This window comes from Lissotriton helveticus, chromosome 7, assembly GCF_964261635.1.
Source record: "Lissotriton helveticus chromosome 7, aLisHel1.1, whole genome shotgun sequence".
Classification (NCBI taxonomy): Eukaryota; Metazoa; Chordata; class Amphibia; order Caudata; family Salamandridae; genus Lissotriton; species Lissotriton helveticus.
Window position 1 is genome coordinate 1,726,720,683 of NC_136068.1, and position 18,283 is coordinate 1,726,738,965.

Below are 18,283 nucleotides of genomic sequence, written 5' to 3' on the forward strand. Positions count from 1 at the left end.
TCACTACATAACATAACATAACACATGTATTTGTAAAACTCACGTTCACCCGGAGGTATCTTGTTGCTGAATAACAGATATTTCTTGTTGCCCAACTTAATGGTACTCATTTTATCGACCTCAGATGGATGAAAGGCTGAGTGGACCTTCCGGGATTTGAACCTGTGGCCAGGAAGTCGACCACAGGCCCCTGCAGGGGAGGCATTTTCTGGCCTCCATAGAAATGGCCAGAAATAGGTGGCAACCCTATTATCACCCCAAACAATTACCAGTGGTTAAACAAATGGTAAGCAATACTCGCACCATCTTTTGTGTTTTTTATGTACTGCCTTAAGTGGCATGACTATGCCCAAACGTGGTTTACGTGATTCCTGTGTTTCTGAAACCATTACGTACCCGGCTGATGAGCCCATAACTAGCTGGTCCTGGGTTGCTTGAGTTCTGTTACAGTGAGGCCCTGGCCTAACATTTCAAGCTGGACTGTTCACATGTGAAGCAGGGTCAAGGATGATTTGCATTTTCCTTAGTCCAAACTGAGGTGGCATGATGAGCTAGAGAACAATTAGTTGGGATGCTACACAAGCAATTGGCAGTGGTTAGACAAACTGCAAATATGCATCCAATTACTTCTTGTGTGTCTCACAAATTGTAACAAAACGATTTAGTTCATACCTCACGAGCTCAGCATCCACACTTAGTAAACTTGCAATTAAACATACCAGTCTGCAAAATAATAGAACTTGCCACTCCACACTAGATCTCAGTACACCACACATCAATCCCCATTTCTGGTGTTCAAAATATTACACATCAACAAATGAGAGCATACCATTTACACATTTATAACAAAGCATGGAGGGCAGAAAAACTACATGACACGGTGAGCAGGTGCTTTAACCCCTTCAGTGCTCATGACGGAGCTGGTCCGGTTGGGCTGTGCTTATCCGCACCGCGCTGAAGGAGTTAACATTTGCCTACAGGTCGTTGTCAAAGATACTGGGGGGACCATCACTAAGGGTGTTGCTCTCGGTAATAGCTGCGGAATCTCTGCCAACCTTAACTTACACTAGTGCTGCTATGTATGGGAAAGATTCTGTGTTCCTTAATAACCTAATAACAAGCATCTACAAAAAGGTTTTTCAACTTCCACGACTGCCTCGCCAGCGCAAATGTGTTTCGAATTTGGGTTAATGAATGAATCATTGGGCAGACTTTATACGTCTATGAAGGTTTGGTACCAGATACAACAAAACCTGGAGAAATATAGATTTAACAAGGGACTATGGTCAGGACTTGATAATGATAAGAAATCGCCGGTTAATCAATTTCTGTATAACGCACCTAAAACGAACAGCACTTTTGATCTCTGGAAAAAAAAACATGCCTTTTCCAACATTTAAGCTAGCAATAAATAAAGCTGCAAAATGTAATTCGTTGGTATTGGATAAGAGCATTTTTACCCAAAGATCTCACTCATGGACAGTGATCAATACTTACAAAGTCCTTAAACTAGCAGCCTACGTACATTCTACATTTTCTTTACACATAAAAAGACAAAGGCACTGTTGTTCGCAAAGTACCCTTCACTGGTAGACGCGCCACACTGGAAACACACTGACTTACACGTGTACCATCTCTGAGGCAGTTAAAAAAATGATTTCATTCATCTTAAATGTCATTGTAAGAAATTACAACCAGCACAAGTCACTTTCTTAAGGAGAGCCTTTATGGACAAAGGAATGAGAGTCTGTAGAACTGCCGTCATTAGAGGACTAGATCCATTCGACGCCAAATAAACTGCAAACTGATAACGTTTCGCCATGCTCACAAGCAAGTTGAGAAAGCAGAGGCCTCTTAAAGAGATTATCTCAGTGGGGAAGAACTTCCACCTTTATTTGTAAAATCACCACTGTAAGGAGAAGGAGACTGTACAGTCGACTATCATTTATTGCCTGAACCCATGCATTGGACTCTCTTTAGCGCGTTTGACGGGACAATTTGTTAGTAAAGAGATTAGTAAAGAGATTTAGAGACTTATAAATGTTTAAATTATAGCCCCTTACAAAGTAAATAACCTGTCTGGTATTGGAAATGCACAGTTTTACCACAAATACATGTTATTTATATTTTTTAACATTCATAGCTAGCAAAACAAGGAAGTAAGATCAATGTTTTACACAAGCCAGGCATGCAACCTAGATTGATTTTAAAACAGAATTAATTTACACTTGCTGTTTTTTAAACACCGCATGCTGTTTTTTACACTGCTAATGCTGAAATGATTTTAAGCTGCTGAGTGAAGGAACTTTGATCTATGTAAAATTATTACAGTTTTAACAAACAAAACAATACAAATTACCTTAACTTACCTTAACAAAGCATGCAACCATTTATCCCGCCACACTTTTTAATCACAACCTAACATCACTTCACAATTTACCATAGCTCACAATCCAAGCAACCTAAAATTCCAAACAGCATAATGACTGAACATACTATTCAACATCTCATAATTTTACATGATTTAACTCTGCTACGGGATACACTACGTCTCATGGTACCATAATAGACTACACACCACACTAGAACTCTTCACACCGCACTATACCACACAATGCATGTCATACATCAAACCAGGACACATCACATCAGATCACCTCCTGAGCGAAAGCTTATTACCAAATGTCATGATAGAAAACACCACACTAGCCAGTGGTGCAATTGTGGTAGGCATTCTGCTCAAAAAAAATTTTTTTTTAAAAGGCAAAGCTATTTTTATATATAACCTTGTGTGGAGTTCCTTTTTGTGGTGTGCCTAGTGTGTTGCTGCTGTGTGTGTGTGTGTTGCGCAAACGCTTTACACATTGCCTCCAGGATAAGCCTGACTGCTCGTGTCAAGCTACCAAGGGGGTGAGCAGGTTTTCCTGGTGTGTAACTCCCTTGCCCTGACTAGAGTGGTGGTCTCTGCCTGACTTTGGCGCAAGCCTTAGCCAACCAGAGATCCCATTTCTCACATTGGTGGCAGCGGAAGGATTAGGACTTGTGTTTGCGCAATACTACTGTGACAACTGGTTGCACTACAAACTCTGCATTTAGATATTCACATGTTTGGGAATTATCTTTTTGGGGTTTTATTTTATTGTTTCTCCTAAGAGTGTCATTTTTGGATTGTGTACTCTTGCTTCAGCTCAGACAGTTAGGTCCCCTGTGTTGCACATGTCTCTGAGCATCCTGCCAAGATGGAGTCTGCTTTCAATTTCTGTGGTCTGTTTAAATACAGTATGTATGAGTTGGTAGAGTTCTGTGAAGAGACATAGCCGTGAGTGGGTCAGACACCCAGTCCAAGTTTAGGGATAACCTAATCAAATATGAAAAGGTTGCCTGGGAGCGTGAGCGCAGTGAGGAGGAAAGGGCCCGGGCCGCAGGCCGAGAGGGTGGTGGGTCAGAGGGGAGCCCTGAAGAGTCTGAAGAGGAGAGAGAAAATGACAGGACATGGACGCCAGTAGATAGTGAGAACCCCATAGATAGGGAGTCCCTTGCTGGGTCAAGTGTCAGGGCAGCGCCTCATCCCTTTCCCTGTCCCAAGAGGAGTGGGTAGGTAGGAGGGAAGAAGGGAGTATCAGCTGGCTTTAGAGAAACTCCAGAAGGAGAGATATGAGCATATGGAAGCTCAGAAATTGGAGATGGAGCATAGGAGGTTAGCCTTAGAGGAGAAAAAGGCATTATGGGCTCAGGAGTTGAGTCTTAAGGCGTTGGGCCTCGAAAAGCAGAAGCTAGAGACTATGAGGGTTCTAGCGCAGGAGAAGATGGTGGAGGCTGAGAGGGCCTTCGCCAGAGAGAAATTAGCTCTGGAGGGTTCATTGCCCCCTGAGCGCAGTTATGATTTTTTGGATTCCCCAGTGAGGGTGGGGTCCAGTGGTGGCAGCAATTTAGAGTCGAGTGCATGAAGTCCCATTCCCAGTTCCCTTAGTATGGTACCTTGTTCCCGAGAAGAGGAGCACAGGTTGGAGTTCAGGGGCAGTAGGAAACTGTCTCACCAGTCATGGGGGAAGTTTGCAGATGAATGTAATGATGCACTGGTTGATTGGATAAGGGTTAACATGAAACAGGATTATGAAGGACTGTTCAACGTGGTTATCAAAGAGCAGCTGCTCAGTTGCTGTATTGAGGGGTTGAGCCAACACCTGTTGGAGTGTGGGCTTGCTAACCCATGGGTCCTTGCAAAAGAAGCAGACAGCTGGGAAAGTGCCAGAGGTTCTGCAGATGCATTCTGGAGTGATCCCAAAAGTAGTGGTTCAGGTATCTTCCAGCCCAGAGTGGTGGAAGAGGTTCAGAGTAGCCCAGCTAGGTACCAGTGTAGCGAGAGGGGTGTAGGGGCTCACGTCCTATCTCAGTGGAGTAGGAGTGAGTGTGGGACTGAGTGTTCCCAGGTGCACGAAACCCAGTCTCAGAACCTGGATGGTTTCTTCAGGGAACACCAGGTTGGGGGCCTAAGCTATTCTGTTAGTCCATTTGAGGAGGATCTCCTAGTGTCTAGAGGACCTGGAGCGTCTGTAAATAGAGCTCTAGTGGTTCTATTGTCTGGCAGTGCCACTCCCGTTGGGACGGCACAGAAGTCCGAAGTGAGGGGTGAGTGGGGGATGTGTTCCCCAGTGGAACAACCAGTGGGTCAGGGACTACCCAGTTGGGCTGCGTCCCCTTGGAGTGACCATGGTGACACCACTTCTGTTCTGGGGGTCTTCTTGCACTGTCAGGTGGACAGGGGACGTGAAATCTGCACCAGACAGATGGTCACGCAGCATATGAATCATGTGTTACCCTTGGGGGATGGTGTGTGAGTCTTCAGAAGTCCTGGAGTGCCAGGCAAGTACTCTGCCAAAGGGTTTAGACCGAAGGGTGGGAAGCCAGGTTTCAGGATCTGCCTAGCCTGGAGGGAAGGATGTCTGTAACCAGTGTCCTGACCGATTCATCTTCCAGGGGTACCACTCCAGTTGAGAGGGTGCAGAACTCTGGAAGGGGGTGCAGAGGGAGGGAGTCCTCGTCCTCGCCTCTGTCCCCGGTGCAACCTGAGGGTTGGGAGACCAGTTATGAGAGAGAGGTCCTGAACTGGTGGGAGAGTGGTGTTATATGGGTACCTCTATGAGGAGGAGAGTGCGGAACCCTAGTAAGAAAGGTAGGGGAGGAGAGCCTCACCCGTGACTTCTGGTCCGCCTGAGGGTGCAGACCCTAGGCTGGAGGATCAGTAGCAGTCTAGAACTGTCCTGATGAGGGGAAGAGTGGAGAATGGCTACTATGTGCCAGGGGTTACTACCCCCCACTCCGCGAATGGGCAAGGACCAGTGGCATCTGGGTGGCCTAGGCCGTGGACAGCTTGGGAGTACCAGTGGGAGTACCAGTGGGGTAGCCCAGTTGCTCCAGACAGCTTTTTCAGAAGGAACCACATGGTTTCACCGTATCGTATAACAGGAGGGTGTCCCTGCAGTTGCGGGCCCATGTCCGTGTTCTATCTCCCAAAGCAGGGAAGCCCATCACAGTGGTGATTGGTCTGCCCTGCGTTTTGGCTGGAAGGGGGTTGTGTAGGTTCACCCCTAAACTTTTTGCTTTTAAATGTGACCTGATGTTAGTTGTTTTTTTGGCTTCTGCGCACTTTGGCACTGTGTCCCAGTGTAAAGCGCGTGCCCAATCTGAGTGAGTGCGTGTGGTGAGATTGGCCTGCCCTCCTATAGGAATGCATGGGGGATATATGTGCCCATGGTAATTCCTGGTGTGAGAGGAGTGCAGGGGCGAGTTTGGTATGTGCGAACTAGTGAGAATAAGTGCTGCACAATGGTGTGATTCAGAAAAGGGGGTGGTGATGAACAGAGTGTCTGAATTAAGCAGACCACTCTTACCCAGTCCAAAGATCAGGGCTTGATCCATCACCGTTATTTAGCTCACTGCCCCATCCCAGCTCAGAACCTGGCTATATGCAAATTAGTCTGTCCCTGGACCAGTGCATCATGGGAACAGGGCAGACCAAACTACTAAGCCAATTCTTCACCAGAAAGGAGACAAGCTTCCGGGGACCGGTTTCTGGCATTTCAGCCGTCGTCGGCCCGGCTTGCTTGAATCCTGATGGAGCAGTGAGCAAGGGACTCATGTCTGAGTATACCCTGCCACACCTATAGTGGCCAAAAACGATTCAGAAAAGGGGGTGGTGATGAACAGAGTGTCTGAATTAAGCAGACCACTCTTACCCAGTCCAAAGATCAGGGCTTGATCCATCACCGTTATTTAGCTCACTGCCCCATCCCAGCTCAGAACCTGGCTATATGCAAATTAGTCTGTCCCTGGCCCAGTGCATCATGGGAACAGTGGTGTGTGCAGATTTATTGTGTACAGTGGAGAAGTGCCACTTTTAGGAGACAGGATGGGTCTGCCCGGTGGTGAATAGGGACACCTGCATGTAGATGGGAGGGAGGAGTTGCACCTGGTCCATGAATAGGGCTGTGCATTCCCTACAAAATGCTGGCACCACCTCCTGTGGTGCGTCTGACGTCCCTAGCCTGTCCAGTGAAAAGGGAGAGGGGCTGAGCAAAATAAAAGTGCTCCAGAACCGGTTGTAACTGGTTCTCCCATTGCCCTATAGTTGGTGACAAAGGAAAAGTGTGTATAAGAAGGGGCTGTGACCCCCATGTATGTTGGTCTCTGGTTCCTGACTTGAGTTGGGCCTGCTGCTGCTGCTGGGTGCCAGGAGGAAACACCACTGGGGACTGCCTCCCAGCTGGAGGGCCCTATGAGGTGGCCCCTGGGCCCAGCCTTTGCCCCCCCTTCCTTCTAAAAAGAGACTTTCCCTGGATTTGGGACTTTAAGGGCCTGGGAGTGCTTTATTTTCTTCAGTGGGGAAAAAGAGAGCTTTGTTTGTCCCTGGACAGAGCACTGGATTTGTGCCCTGGTGAGCGCTCTGTCTCTGCCCTGCTGGATTGGGCTTTGTCGTCCTCAAGCAGGTGCCCACCCTGCATCTCTCTAGTGAAAAAATGAGTGGGAGCCCACCCCGCATTGTGTGCCGTGGTTATCCCCCTAGCGGTTGCCCACCCCGCTGGGGACTTTGCGCTTTTGATATCCGTAGTGGGTGCCCACCCCACCAGGGACTTTGTGCCGATTTTTAACCCCTAGCGGTATTGAAACGGGAGCCCACCCCGTATTGTGCCGCAACACCGCCGCCAGCCCAGGGGCTACAAAGGAAGCGCTGTGCCCCAAAGAAGTCACCACCGCACTCCCCGCGGTAACCTGGAAGAAACAGGAAGTCCAGGAGCCCTCGCCCAGATGTGGGTGGGGCCTGACCAGAAACCAGCAGGAGGTGGGCGTGTGGACCGGCGGGGCTCCCGTGCTGGTGAAGAGCCCTGCGGATGCCGAGAAGGAAAGCCTGAGTCCGGCGGGAGCCCATCCCGCCTCCGCGTTGCCGTTCCTGCTCCCCTGGGGAAGTAAGGGTAGCTCCGCGACGTACCTGCTGATCAGAAGGTGTCCCCACAGCTGAGGAGAGGTGGGACCGGCCAAGGTGCACTGCCGGTGCCCTCCCGCTGCCTCAGCGTCATCGCCAGAGAAGCCCCGCTGAGGAGGGCCACCACGAGCAGCACACGCACCAGGAGCAGCGCCGGAGGGGAGTCCCCGCAACAATCCGGTGAGTGGAGATCCGTGTGAGTTGGTTGGGTAGTGTGTTGGGGCACATTTTAGGTGGAGGCCCCCGTGAACTGGTCCTCATTTCTCCTTCCCGCTGCCCCGCTGGACAGTGGGCAGAGGCAGGGCCTTGGGAGCATTTTTGAGGCATCTTCCCGTTGGAAGTTGGGAGTCCCGGAGTGGGGCTCCAAAGGCACAGTGGTGCCCGGGCTAAATTCACCACAGCTGCACCACAAAAGAGAGCGGGCAGCTGCCACGTTTGGGGGAAAGTATTCTGTAGTCCTGGAGTGGGACAGAGAGGCACATTGGTGCCAGTGTCTGTTAGGTGGTGCTTCCAGCTGCCCCACGATGGAGGGGGCAGCTGTAACATTTTTAGCCACATCTGTTAGAAAGCCCCGGTGGAGGCCCAGAAGGCACCTAGTTGCCAGTGCCCCCAAGTTGTGTCTACAGGTGCCCATGCTCCCTGCCACAGCTGTCCAGCACTTAGTGGGCAGCTGCCACGTTTAGGCCCAGACTCTTGCGCACCTTTGCTTCGCTGCCTAGGCATTGGAGCCCCATGGAAGGCCGGTTGGCCTGGGGGCAGTACCTAATGTGATTCTTGCACAAGGTGATTGTTGATTTGTGTTTATGTTGGTAATTACCTTATGCGTAATGTATTTATGAATCCTGCCTCATACCTCTACCAGTATTTTATGATTAGGAGGTTGTTTTACCTAGTTAGTTTATGCTACTGAGTTCATGTTTCCCTGTGTGATCTATGCCTAGGGTGATCAGTATTGCGTAGTGTGTTCCTACCTTTTACCAGTGGTTACTGGATCCATTTGGAATTCAGCCTCACAAAGCAAACTATTGCCGGACAGTCAGGTGTTGCTTCAGACTGCTATACTGAAATGAAATATCTAGTAACAAAATTAGTGGTCAATAATTGATAGATCTTGATTGATGCCTTTTAAAGTACGCAGTATTTAAAAAAACAATGAACACATGTATGGGGAAAAAGTCATTGCTAGAGGACAAACTAACATTGGCTAAGCTATGTCATGCCTGAATATTGATCAGCACCTATAACTTTCTGAAACCTGCACCTTATTTTGGATCCATCCATTCAGGGTTCACCAAATACAAATGTTGGAATTTAAGGTTAGGATTATTCCCGTCACTAGCTGAGAAATCACCCTGGCTTGCAAATGAGGGAATTGCCTGTATGCTTTGTAATGCACCGAAAGAAGATATTATCCATTAGATGTGTATCTGTCCACACTTAAATCAAGCAAGATGAGAACTATTATAAGCCCTCTTTAGTTCAATAGGAATATGTAGGCACACCATTATTACCTGTCTAAACCCTGAGGATACTGAGCTGAATTGTAAATTTTGTAAAGTTCTCACTGGGTTCTAATTAATTATTGAGAAAAGATGTAATAAGACTAAAGAACAGTTACAATAAGATGTTAATATAGTATGTATTAGCTTCAAAATGATATTTTTTGCCTGTTCCTGTTTTACATAAACAAAGCATTTTATCTTCACTGTTGTATTCCTTTTATTGCGTGTGAAATGGTACCTAAGAAAGTAGTATTAATTATGCTGGTTTTAATTAACTATTGCAAAAAGAAATTCCATTCTGTTCTATACTATCCAGTGAGAGAACACATCTGATCATACCAAAAAATATCACACCAACTTCATACCACATCATCGAATACCACTTCACTCAACACAATTTCACATGACCGAGTAGCGTACCACTACATCTCACACCATGTCTGAGAGAATAATTTTCACACATGTACCTAATCCTGCAACTACACCCATACAAAGTATCTCAAGATTCCATTGTTTCATACCACTCAATATTATACCACATCATATCACAACTTGGGATACAATTGTTGGAGCCAATTCCAATAATTACCTGAAGCCCGATATTTGATCACATCAATATGTACCAATATAATTCGGCTCCAGAATCTCTAGTTGATCTATCAGTTAGAAACTACACTACTCATCAGGAAACACACAATTTCGCAGAGTCAAAAGGAATAAATTATTAGAAGCATAAAGGACTGGCAATTTTACAGATCCCCCAGCTTCCACATGTTGCGTAATCGTGAGCTCTTGTCTGCTCTCCCACAGCAGTCAGTACGGTCTCCACAGCAGTTGTTCTCTCTTCCATGTTATTGAGTCACCAGCCGGTCTCAACACAGACCTTCCCTACTTTCCGCACCACACCTTCCAGTTTTTTAGTAGCTTGCCTAATTTTTTTACCATCCATCCGGGTCTCTGCACGATGTTCCTTAATTGACTCTAGAATCAAGCTTAGAGCAGGGTTTTTATTGATTGTCTCTCCAGCCTAATGGCCATATTGAGGATTTTGCGATTGGGCAGGTGCCACCACCTCTGCTCATCCCAGCATCCTGGTATGAGAATAATCCCACTTCAGCCCGGTGCAGGTAGGGCGTCTCCCCCTGTTTTTTTGATGATCAGTGTGATCCTTAGAACCCTATGAGCTCCTCTGATATTTTTATTGCTAAAGAGTTGTCTGGGGTGCTTCCAGTATGCTGGAACCTGAGGTCGACCAACTATCCTCTATTTTGCTGTTGCCAGAGCTAGAGTCACCTGAGTGGGAGTCTTCCGTGAGTGAGAAACATTTATCTGTCCCATCAGATATGACATCGGCCATAGGCAGCCCTTCACTCGAAACAGTGAAGCCACTGGCTAAAACAGATTGGAGGTTCAACTGAGCAGAATCACAGAGCAAAGGGCATCCAATGTCTGCTACTGCAGTTCCCGCCTGGTTCTTTTCAATATATAATGAGGTAGATTCCTGTTCCTTGTGTAAAGTATGCTTATTTTTCTCTAGGTTGGTTTCTCTAATGGGCTCTTCGAAAGTTTGACTCCCCCTTCATCTTTAAACATGAAAAAGTCTGTGATTGCTACCTGAGGTGGAACCGTTGGGAAGGCTTTTGACAGGGTGTCATGGAGTTATCTTTGGAAGATTTTGAAGGCTAATGGCCTTGGGACATCTTTCACCAAGGGAGAACGGGCTATGTACATCAAACCGACTGCCAGAGTGCGAATAATGGGGGAAGAGTCAAAGCCATTCTCAATCGAAAGAGAAACAAGGCAGGGGTGTCCCTCCTCTCCCTTGCTGTTTGCACTATATTTAGACCCACTCCTCAGATGACTGGAAGCCTCCAATGAACTTATCCCTGCCAGTCTGCAGGGTTGGGATACTAAGATACTGGCTTATGCCAATGACGTCACTATAATCACTACCGACCCCGATAGAGCTCTATGTGCAGTCAAAAACATAGCTGAATATTTTGGGATTCAGTCTGGTTTTTTATTGAACAGGGTTAAAACACAGGTTCTGATAAATAGTAACTTTTTAAATCAATCATGATCAGCCCCAAATATAATGTCCAAATCATGCCTCCTGTATTTAAATACAAACCAACTCTGTGATCATTCATTAGAACCAAACAATTAGTTGCCATTTATTATCATACATCCCAAGTTCACCTTCCCTCTGAACCTTCCCAATGATTTACCTCCACTGTAAGACTTCCCCATATCAAAATAACCAAAGTGCCACTTATTTTCGGTTGTTGATGAGCTATTGTGCATTATTACTGTTTATAAATGAGTGGGGCTGATGATCATTTTTTAATCATTTTAGATATCCCTGAGGAAGGTCGAAATCAGACCAAAATGCATTGGATTATTCAAATGTATTGGAAAAATTGAGTTTGTTTACATGCCTGCGAATAGGCCCGGATGGGCAATTCCTGAGCAACTAAAATGCTGAAAACGTTGAACTTCATTTCTTTGACGTGACGGATGAAAATGGATTGAAAATTGGGAATAAAATTGGATGAACTTGATTAATACTATGGAGTACGAGTGAATATATTTCTCAAATGTGTACAAGGCTGTGCAATTCATCTGGGGCACGATTTTCGATCATCACAATGTTTGGATACAAGCTTTGGGAAGATACATCTTATGGCATGTGGCCCAGGAAGGAAAACCGTATCCAAATTAATGGTAAGGTGTCAATCTCTTGGCAGCATACTCAACTTTAGCTATTTAGAGGTAATGTTTGACTCCGCTGGTTCTTGGCAACTGCAGACCACCTGCTCAAAGCCTAGGCCGAAGCAGTACCTAATCTACCTCAGTCTTTAGGGTGAGGTGCTATTTCTCCCCTCCTGAACATATTCAATTTCCAGTGTGTCTGCTGCTTTAGAAAGAGGTGACGCTATAATAGCCCCAGACCCCAGCATCATACAAACAGAGAAATTGGCATTTGCAGCTACTTTTCCATCTCCCTCCCTCTAGCTTTGATTTTATCATGCACGATGAGCTAAGCCATCACTAGATCTCTGACAAGGGTAAATTGCCCCCACTGTTACTATGGGCTAGTGTGTGGGCTAATCCCAAGGCTAGCTTAAGCAGGGATGTTATTATTGATTGTCTCAAACTGGACAAGTGTGTCTTAATCCCCTGGTTGGGTTACAGCTCTAAAACCTTAAATGCACCGGGATTTCCCGCTATGTGTAGTGTAAATGAATGACAAGTTGAAGGTCGAGCAATGTTTTTCTGAGCTTTGTCTATCCCAGAGGTTGTGCAATTAGACGCTGGGAGAGGTTTGTTGTCCCTTGGGCGGTTCTGCCCTGTCTGCCCATCCATCCGATGCTTCGTCTGATCAAACACTGATATATTTTATTTCCTTTTGTAAAAAAATGTATATTCTCTTTTTCTTAAGCCTATTTTAAAACTTTTAGGATGTCGGAAGTGTAGGGAAGTACTATTTTACCTCCTGCTTTTAAGTTGCAGCGATATTTGTTTTAGGGTCTGTTCTTTCCTTAAAGCAGCTGTGAGGTGTAAGAAATCAATGGAGGGCTAAGCTTTCCGGATAAGGTTAAGGCTCTAAGAAAGCTTTGCACCCTTATTAGAGTCTTTAAGCACCATCACACCGGACATTGGCTGCAACTTTATTCTAGTGTGATGTTTTTCCAATTGGGACCCAACTTTATGGAGCATTATGGACCCTGGCTATTATCTTTATACGGTTTATAATGATCTGACCCGCAATGTATTAGACACTTGCAAAATGAAGGGGGGGGTGGACCTGCCTGGTTTAACCGTTTGTGCCTTCTTATGTTAAATGCACTTTACTTCAGCTGTATTTTGTATGCACTGCTTTGACTCTTTGCTGCTTTCGAGGATGCATTGTGTGTTTCTATTTGCATGTTCAAACTTTTCATGTATCTTTTATGGCCACCTTTTGCCTTATAAAGTTAATAATTGAATTGCAAAATGTTTTCAACATTAAAAGGTGTGGATGAAACCATACTCACGTTTGACGATGACTGTCACAGGAGCAGAAGAGGTCCGGCCCATTGCATTGTGGGCCACACAGTGGTAGACCCCAGCATCATCCATGGCTGTACTCTCAATCTTCAGCGTTTTACCTTCCTGCTCCTGTATCACCTTCTCATTCTTATACCAGGTAAAAAGAGTCGCTCTTGGGTTACTGCTCTTCATCGCACATGACAGTTCCATTGGTTTTCCTTCCTGTGGGTCCTCAAATAGAACAGCATCTACCCCTTTGGGAGCATCTGAGGTGAAAGGGAGAAGAATTACATTGATGTCCGCAAGCGTTTCATCGTCTCGAATTATTGGCTGTGCTCTCACAACTCACCACCAGGATTTTATTTCTGCCATCCTTTGCAGATACATTTTAAAGGGGGCATCAATCTGGGGATCTGCTTGGCATTACCCTTGGTCTGCACGGATCTTTGGCGGGCCTGCACAGTTTTACTATTTACAGTCATATGTTGCATGACACAAGATTTCATGCAGAGCCCAATTCACAAAGAGCCTTCACAGTCGTGGTGGAGGCTCCACACCTGTGGCGCAGTTTCTGTATTCACAGCAGAATCTCCCAATAGGAAGTCTCTTTGCAGAGACTCTGACATGATTGCAAAGACTCCACCATGACTGTGAAGCATTTGCCACCACGTGGAGGATCTTTGTGAATCGGGCCCTCAACGCCTCAATCACATTCAGTTGTATGTCAGAATACCATTAGCAAAAATGCTGTCTGACCAATATTGAGTCCTACATATTGTTTACAAAAATATTCAATGTAGATATTCTATTATTAACTCTAATGGGATGATTTATTTGTAAATTATACTTGGGATATTTCTGTCAATCTTCGGGTTACTATAGTCCGGTACCACGTCTTCTTATTGGTCATACAGAGACATAGACCTATGGACAACAGGTTAGCCACTGAAGAAATTGCAACAACCATGCAGTCTGTACACTCCCCAGCACTCTCAGACCCCTGTCCTCACCATAGCTGCATCAAATACAGGGCCCTCTCAGCGCAGCCCTTTCCCCTATCCTGACTGACTTAATTATCACAGCCACCTGCCCGGACTCCTGGAAACACATCATAGTACTCCCCCATCTCAAGAAAACCTCAGTAGACCTGAAGATGCTAGCTACCTACTACCCTAACTGGTAAAAGTCCTGAAAAAGATGATAAACACCTTACCACCCACCACACTGACAACCACCTCCTCGACACCCATCCGTTCGAATTCACGCCCAAACAGAGTACAGAGACTGCTCTCATCGCTGCCACACATATCCGGATAATCATGGACAAAGGTGACACTGCTGCCCTCTTACGATTATATCTTTCTGCTGCCTTCAACTCTGTCTCCCACCCCATCCTTATCCAACAACTGCATGAAGCCTGCTTCTAAGGACCAGTACTTTGCTGAACTAGTTCCTGGCTATCCACATCAAGTCGGTCAGTTTAACCTGCTTCACATAGGATGCCAACAACCTCATTTGCAGAGTTCCACGAGGCTACTCACTCAGCCCTACTCTGCTCAAAGTCTACATCACACCATCACCCACCACCACCCACCAGCATCATCCATGCCCAAGGAATCAGCATCATATCCTATGCTGACGACACTCAGCTCGTAATCTCGCTCTCCGATAAGATGACAAATACCCGATCCAATTTCTCGACCTGCACAACTGTAAGTAGTAATGTTCGGGAAAGACACCTTGCTCTGGGACTCCACCTGGTGGCCTGCCATACTCGGACCCATGCCCATCTTGGCAACCACAGAAAGAACTTTAGAATAGTAATCAACAACCAACTCAACAAGACTGGCCAAGTGAATGCACTCTTTGTCTAATGCTACCAAAAACTGAAGATGCTCAAGATGATCTTCAAATGGCACCCATCAACACTTGCAGAACCATCACCCAAGCCCCCATTACAGGCAGGCAAGACTACATTAACTCACTCTGTTGGAATCAGTGCTTAACTGACCAGAAGACTCCAGATCATACAAAATTCAGTGGCCAGGTTCAACCTCCCCTCCTGCACTCATAACATTCCAAACCTCAAAGCGCTCGACTACCTACCAATCCACAAGTGAGCACTCTTTAAACTCCTCACACACCTATACAACGCAGTACACAACATTGTCTCTACATACCTTAACAACCCAAAAAACTTCCACAAACTATACTCAGCCAGACAGTGAAAAATGGGGATCTCTAGTTGGCCATGTTTTGCACCTTTGTCCAAGTAAGGACACTTCTTCCTAGACAGGGTAACGCAGATACACTTCAAAATAACCCCTGCTCACCCCATTGGTAGCTTGGCATGAGCGGACAGGCTTATCTCATAGGCAGTGTGTAAAGCATTTGTGCACACATACAATAATACAGTGAAAGCACAAATGAACACCACAACAGTTTAGAAAAATAAGTAATCTTTATCTGAACCAAAGAAGACCATAACAACAAAAATCCACGATACAGTAATCAAAAATGTAATCCTTAGAATGTAAAAACAGTTCTGTCCATCGCAAACTATAGATGCAACACTTACTTTTTATTTATTTTTTATTTTTTATTTTAAGTACTCATATAGCAATAGTTTGGAATTGGAGGTATCGGGTGCCCAGTTTTCTTAGTGATACCGCCCTCTAGGGGCTTCTCCTGGGTACTCGCAGCATGTGCTTGGAGAATTTCCACTCCCCCCTTATACTCTTGAGCCCCTTTTTTTCCATTCGATTTCAATTTTGGTTCTGGTATGAACTAGTTATTTTGACTACTCGTTCAAGTTTCCGCTTGAAGTGATCTATTGCATTGCTTTAAATCATTGGACAATTGCAATGTTTACAGTGTTGTTACCTATTGGTCATATAATTTTCCCAGATTGTCCAAAATTTGTATGATCTCCCCCTATTCTTACTTCTGTCTATTTTGTTTATTCTTTGAACAGAAGCCACCCACTCCTTGGAAGTTGGAGGTGTATTCTTTATCCAGTTAATACAAATCTCCCTTCTCGCTAGCAATATTAATACAAACAAGATTTTTTCTTGGTCTTTACTTAGTTTAGTTACCCGGGCGAGTTTCCAACTTCTCCGAAAAATAATCAAATCCATACTCACGTCCACCTGCATTCCCAATGCCTTGGACAAGGTTTTACCTATTTCTCTCAAGAATTCTTCCAGGTTGGGGCATTAGCCAAACATGTGTAGATCATCTGTGCCCCGTTCCTCGCCTTTGGGACAACTCCTCTAGCCTTGGCCTTTAAACTTCGACAACCTCTTTGGAGTCCAGTATGCACTATGTTTTGTGAATATGTGATTATTTCTCAATGGTGCAGATTTTACAGTTTCCCAACAAGTGTTCATAGAAGTTTGCCATTTGTTTACTATGTCGAACTCTGGAAATGTTTCTCCCCATATCTTGTTCGGAGTATCATAATATTCTTCTCCTTCTTCAACCAGTGCCCAATACCAGCAGACTACTTCTTTTTTGATGGTCTTGTTTTCCTGCAGTGTTTCCTCTGCTGTCCCGTAGCACTCTTCCGTGTCTTTAAGATTCTTAATTCAACTACCTATTTGATGATATTTGAATCTTGAAATGTTTCCATTAGTTCTTTTACTCAGTATTTCCCAGTCTACTTCAGACTTCTGAATCATTATCTCACCCCATTTATTGATGTTATTTTTTTGAAGACGTTTGCTAATTTATCTTTTAGACATTCGGGTGTTCCTGGGGAGTCCCATATGGGCGCATATCTGCTATCGTAGGGTATATTCAGTATCTTTCTCATTTGATACCAGAGTGATACCCTCCGCCTTTAAGCTTTATAGCCTTATTTTTTTTAAGTACTTGGGGTGACGTACTTATATAGAAAATGGCTTCCTTCCTTGTTAAGCAACGCTTTTCAGTGGTCAGGGTACAGATCATAATGACCTAGTAATATCCTGACATTTTTTAATTGGAATGCTCTGTAATAGCTAAGAATATCAGGGCTGGCTATCCCTCCTTGTATTTTTTTTTCCTTATTTTTGTCCAGGCTATCCTGGCCCCTTTTGCAGCCCAGATAAAACAGATTAATTCCCCTTTGAACTTTTTTATCTGGTTGTGGTTAAAATCCAGTGGATTGGTACTAAATAAGTAGGTGAATTTGGAGAGTATGGCCATCTTTATTATGTTGGATCTTCCAATAAATGATAGCGGAAGCCCTTCCCATACTTTTAACAACTTCTTTACTTGTTTGTGTATTCTCTCAAAGTTTTGGTTTGGGATTTCCTTGAGATCTACTAAAATGTCAAAGCCCAAGTATCTTATTTTTTCATTTATTCTAGGGTCTTGGAAGTGATTATTCCACTGTAAAATTTCAGTTTCAGTTTGCTGTGCTAGATATCCTGTTACTGCCCCATACTCCTCTAGTATTCCTTCTATTTTGGGTAGAGAAGCTTCAAGATTACTCATAAATATCATTAAGTCGTCGGCAAAAAGTGCAACTTTCTTCTCCCATCCCTGGTGTTTAAATGGGATAATTCCTGACTCCTTCCTTATCTTTTCTGCCAGTGGTTCGATATATAAATCAAATAGCAAGGGTGATAAGGGGCACCCCTGCCTTGTTTCTCTTCTTATTGTTATACTATCGGTTAATACTCCGTTTAATAGTACCTTTTCTATCAGGTTTTTCTATATTTGTTTAATTGCATTTTGGAATGTCTCGCCTAGGTTGAACTTCGCTAAAGTGGCGGTTAAAAAGGGCCAACTTACCATGTCAAATGCTTTGGCAGCATCTAGGGTTAAAACGGACAGTGGTGTATCATAATGGATTGCAATATCTATTGCTAGAATGAGCTCATGTGTTAATGCTTGTATGTGCTGTCCTTTAATAAAACCTTTTTGATTTAAGTGGACCACTGAACCTGCGATCTCCCCAAGCCTTTTAGCTAGAATTTGTGTATTGACCTTGTAATCGGTATTTAAAAGTGATATTGGCCTGTAAAATTCAGTTCTCGTTGGGTCTTTCCCTGGCTTGAGTATCAAGTTGATTGTTTATTTATTTTTGAGATTTTTTATTGCGCAAACAATTACCCAAAGGTGTCTCGGCGCATGTGTAAGCTAGCAAGGACCACAATAATAGAGTTCACTGATCGAACAGCCATGTCTTTACGAGCCTCCGAAAGCTCATCAGATTGGGGGCATTTTTGATATTTAGTGGGAGAAGATTCCAAAGTTTTGGTGCAGCCACTAAGAAGCGGCG

The 18,283-nt window shown here is 44.8% G+C and overlaps 1 protein-coding gene across 1 annotated transcript in view; it reads right to left on the reverse strand.

The window, feature by feature from the left end:
- The window catches only part of LOC144767649 (B-cell receptor CD22-like), a 242,245-nt gene that overhangs the window by 53,743 nt on the left and 170,219 nt on the right, over window positions 1–18,283 (reverse strand). The window contains exon 6 of the mRNA XM_078651048.1: window positions 13,020–13,280. Coding sequence (XP_078507174.1) covers window positions 13,020–13,280 — 261 coding nt within the window. The remainder of the gene's footprint in view (window positions 1–13,019; window positions 13,281–18,283) is intronic.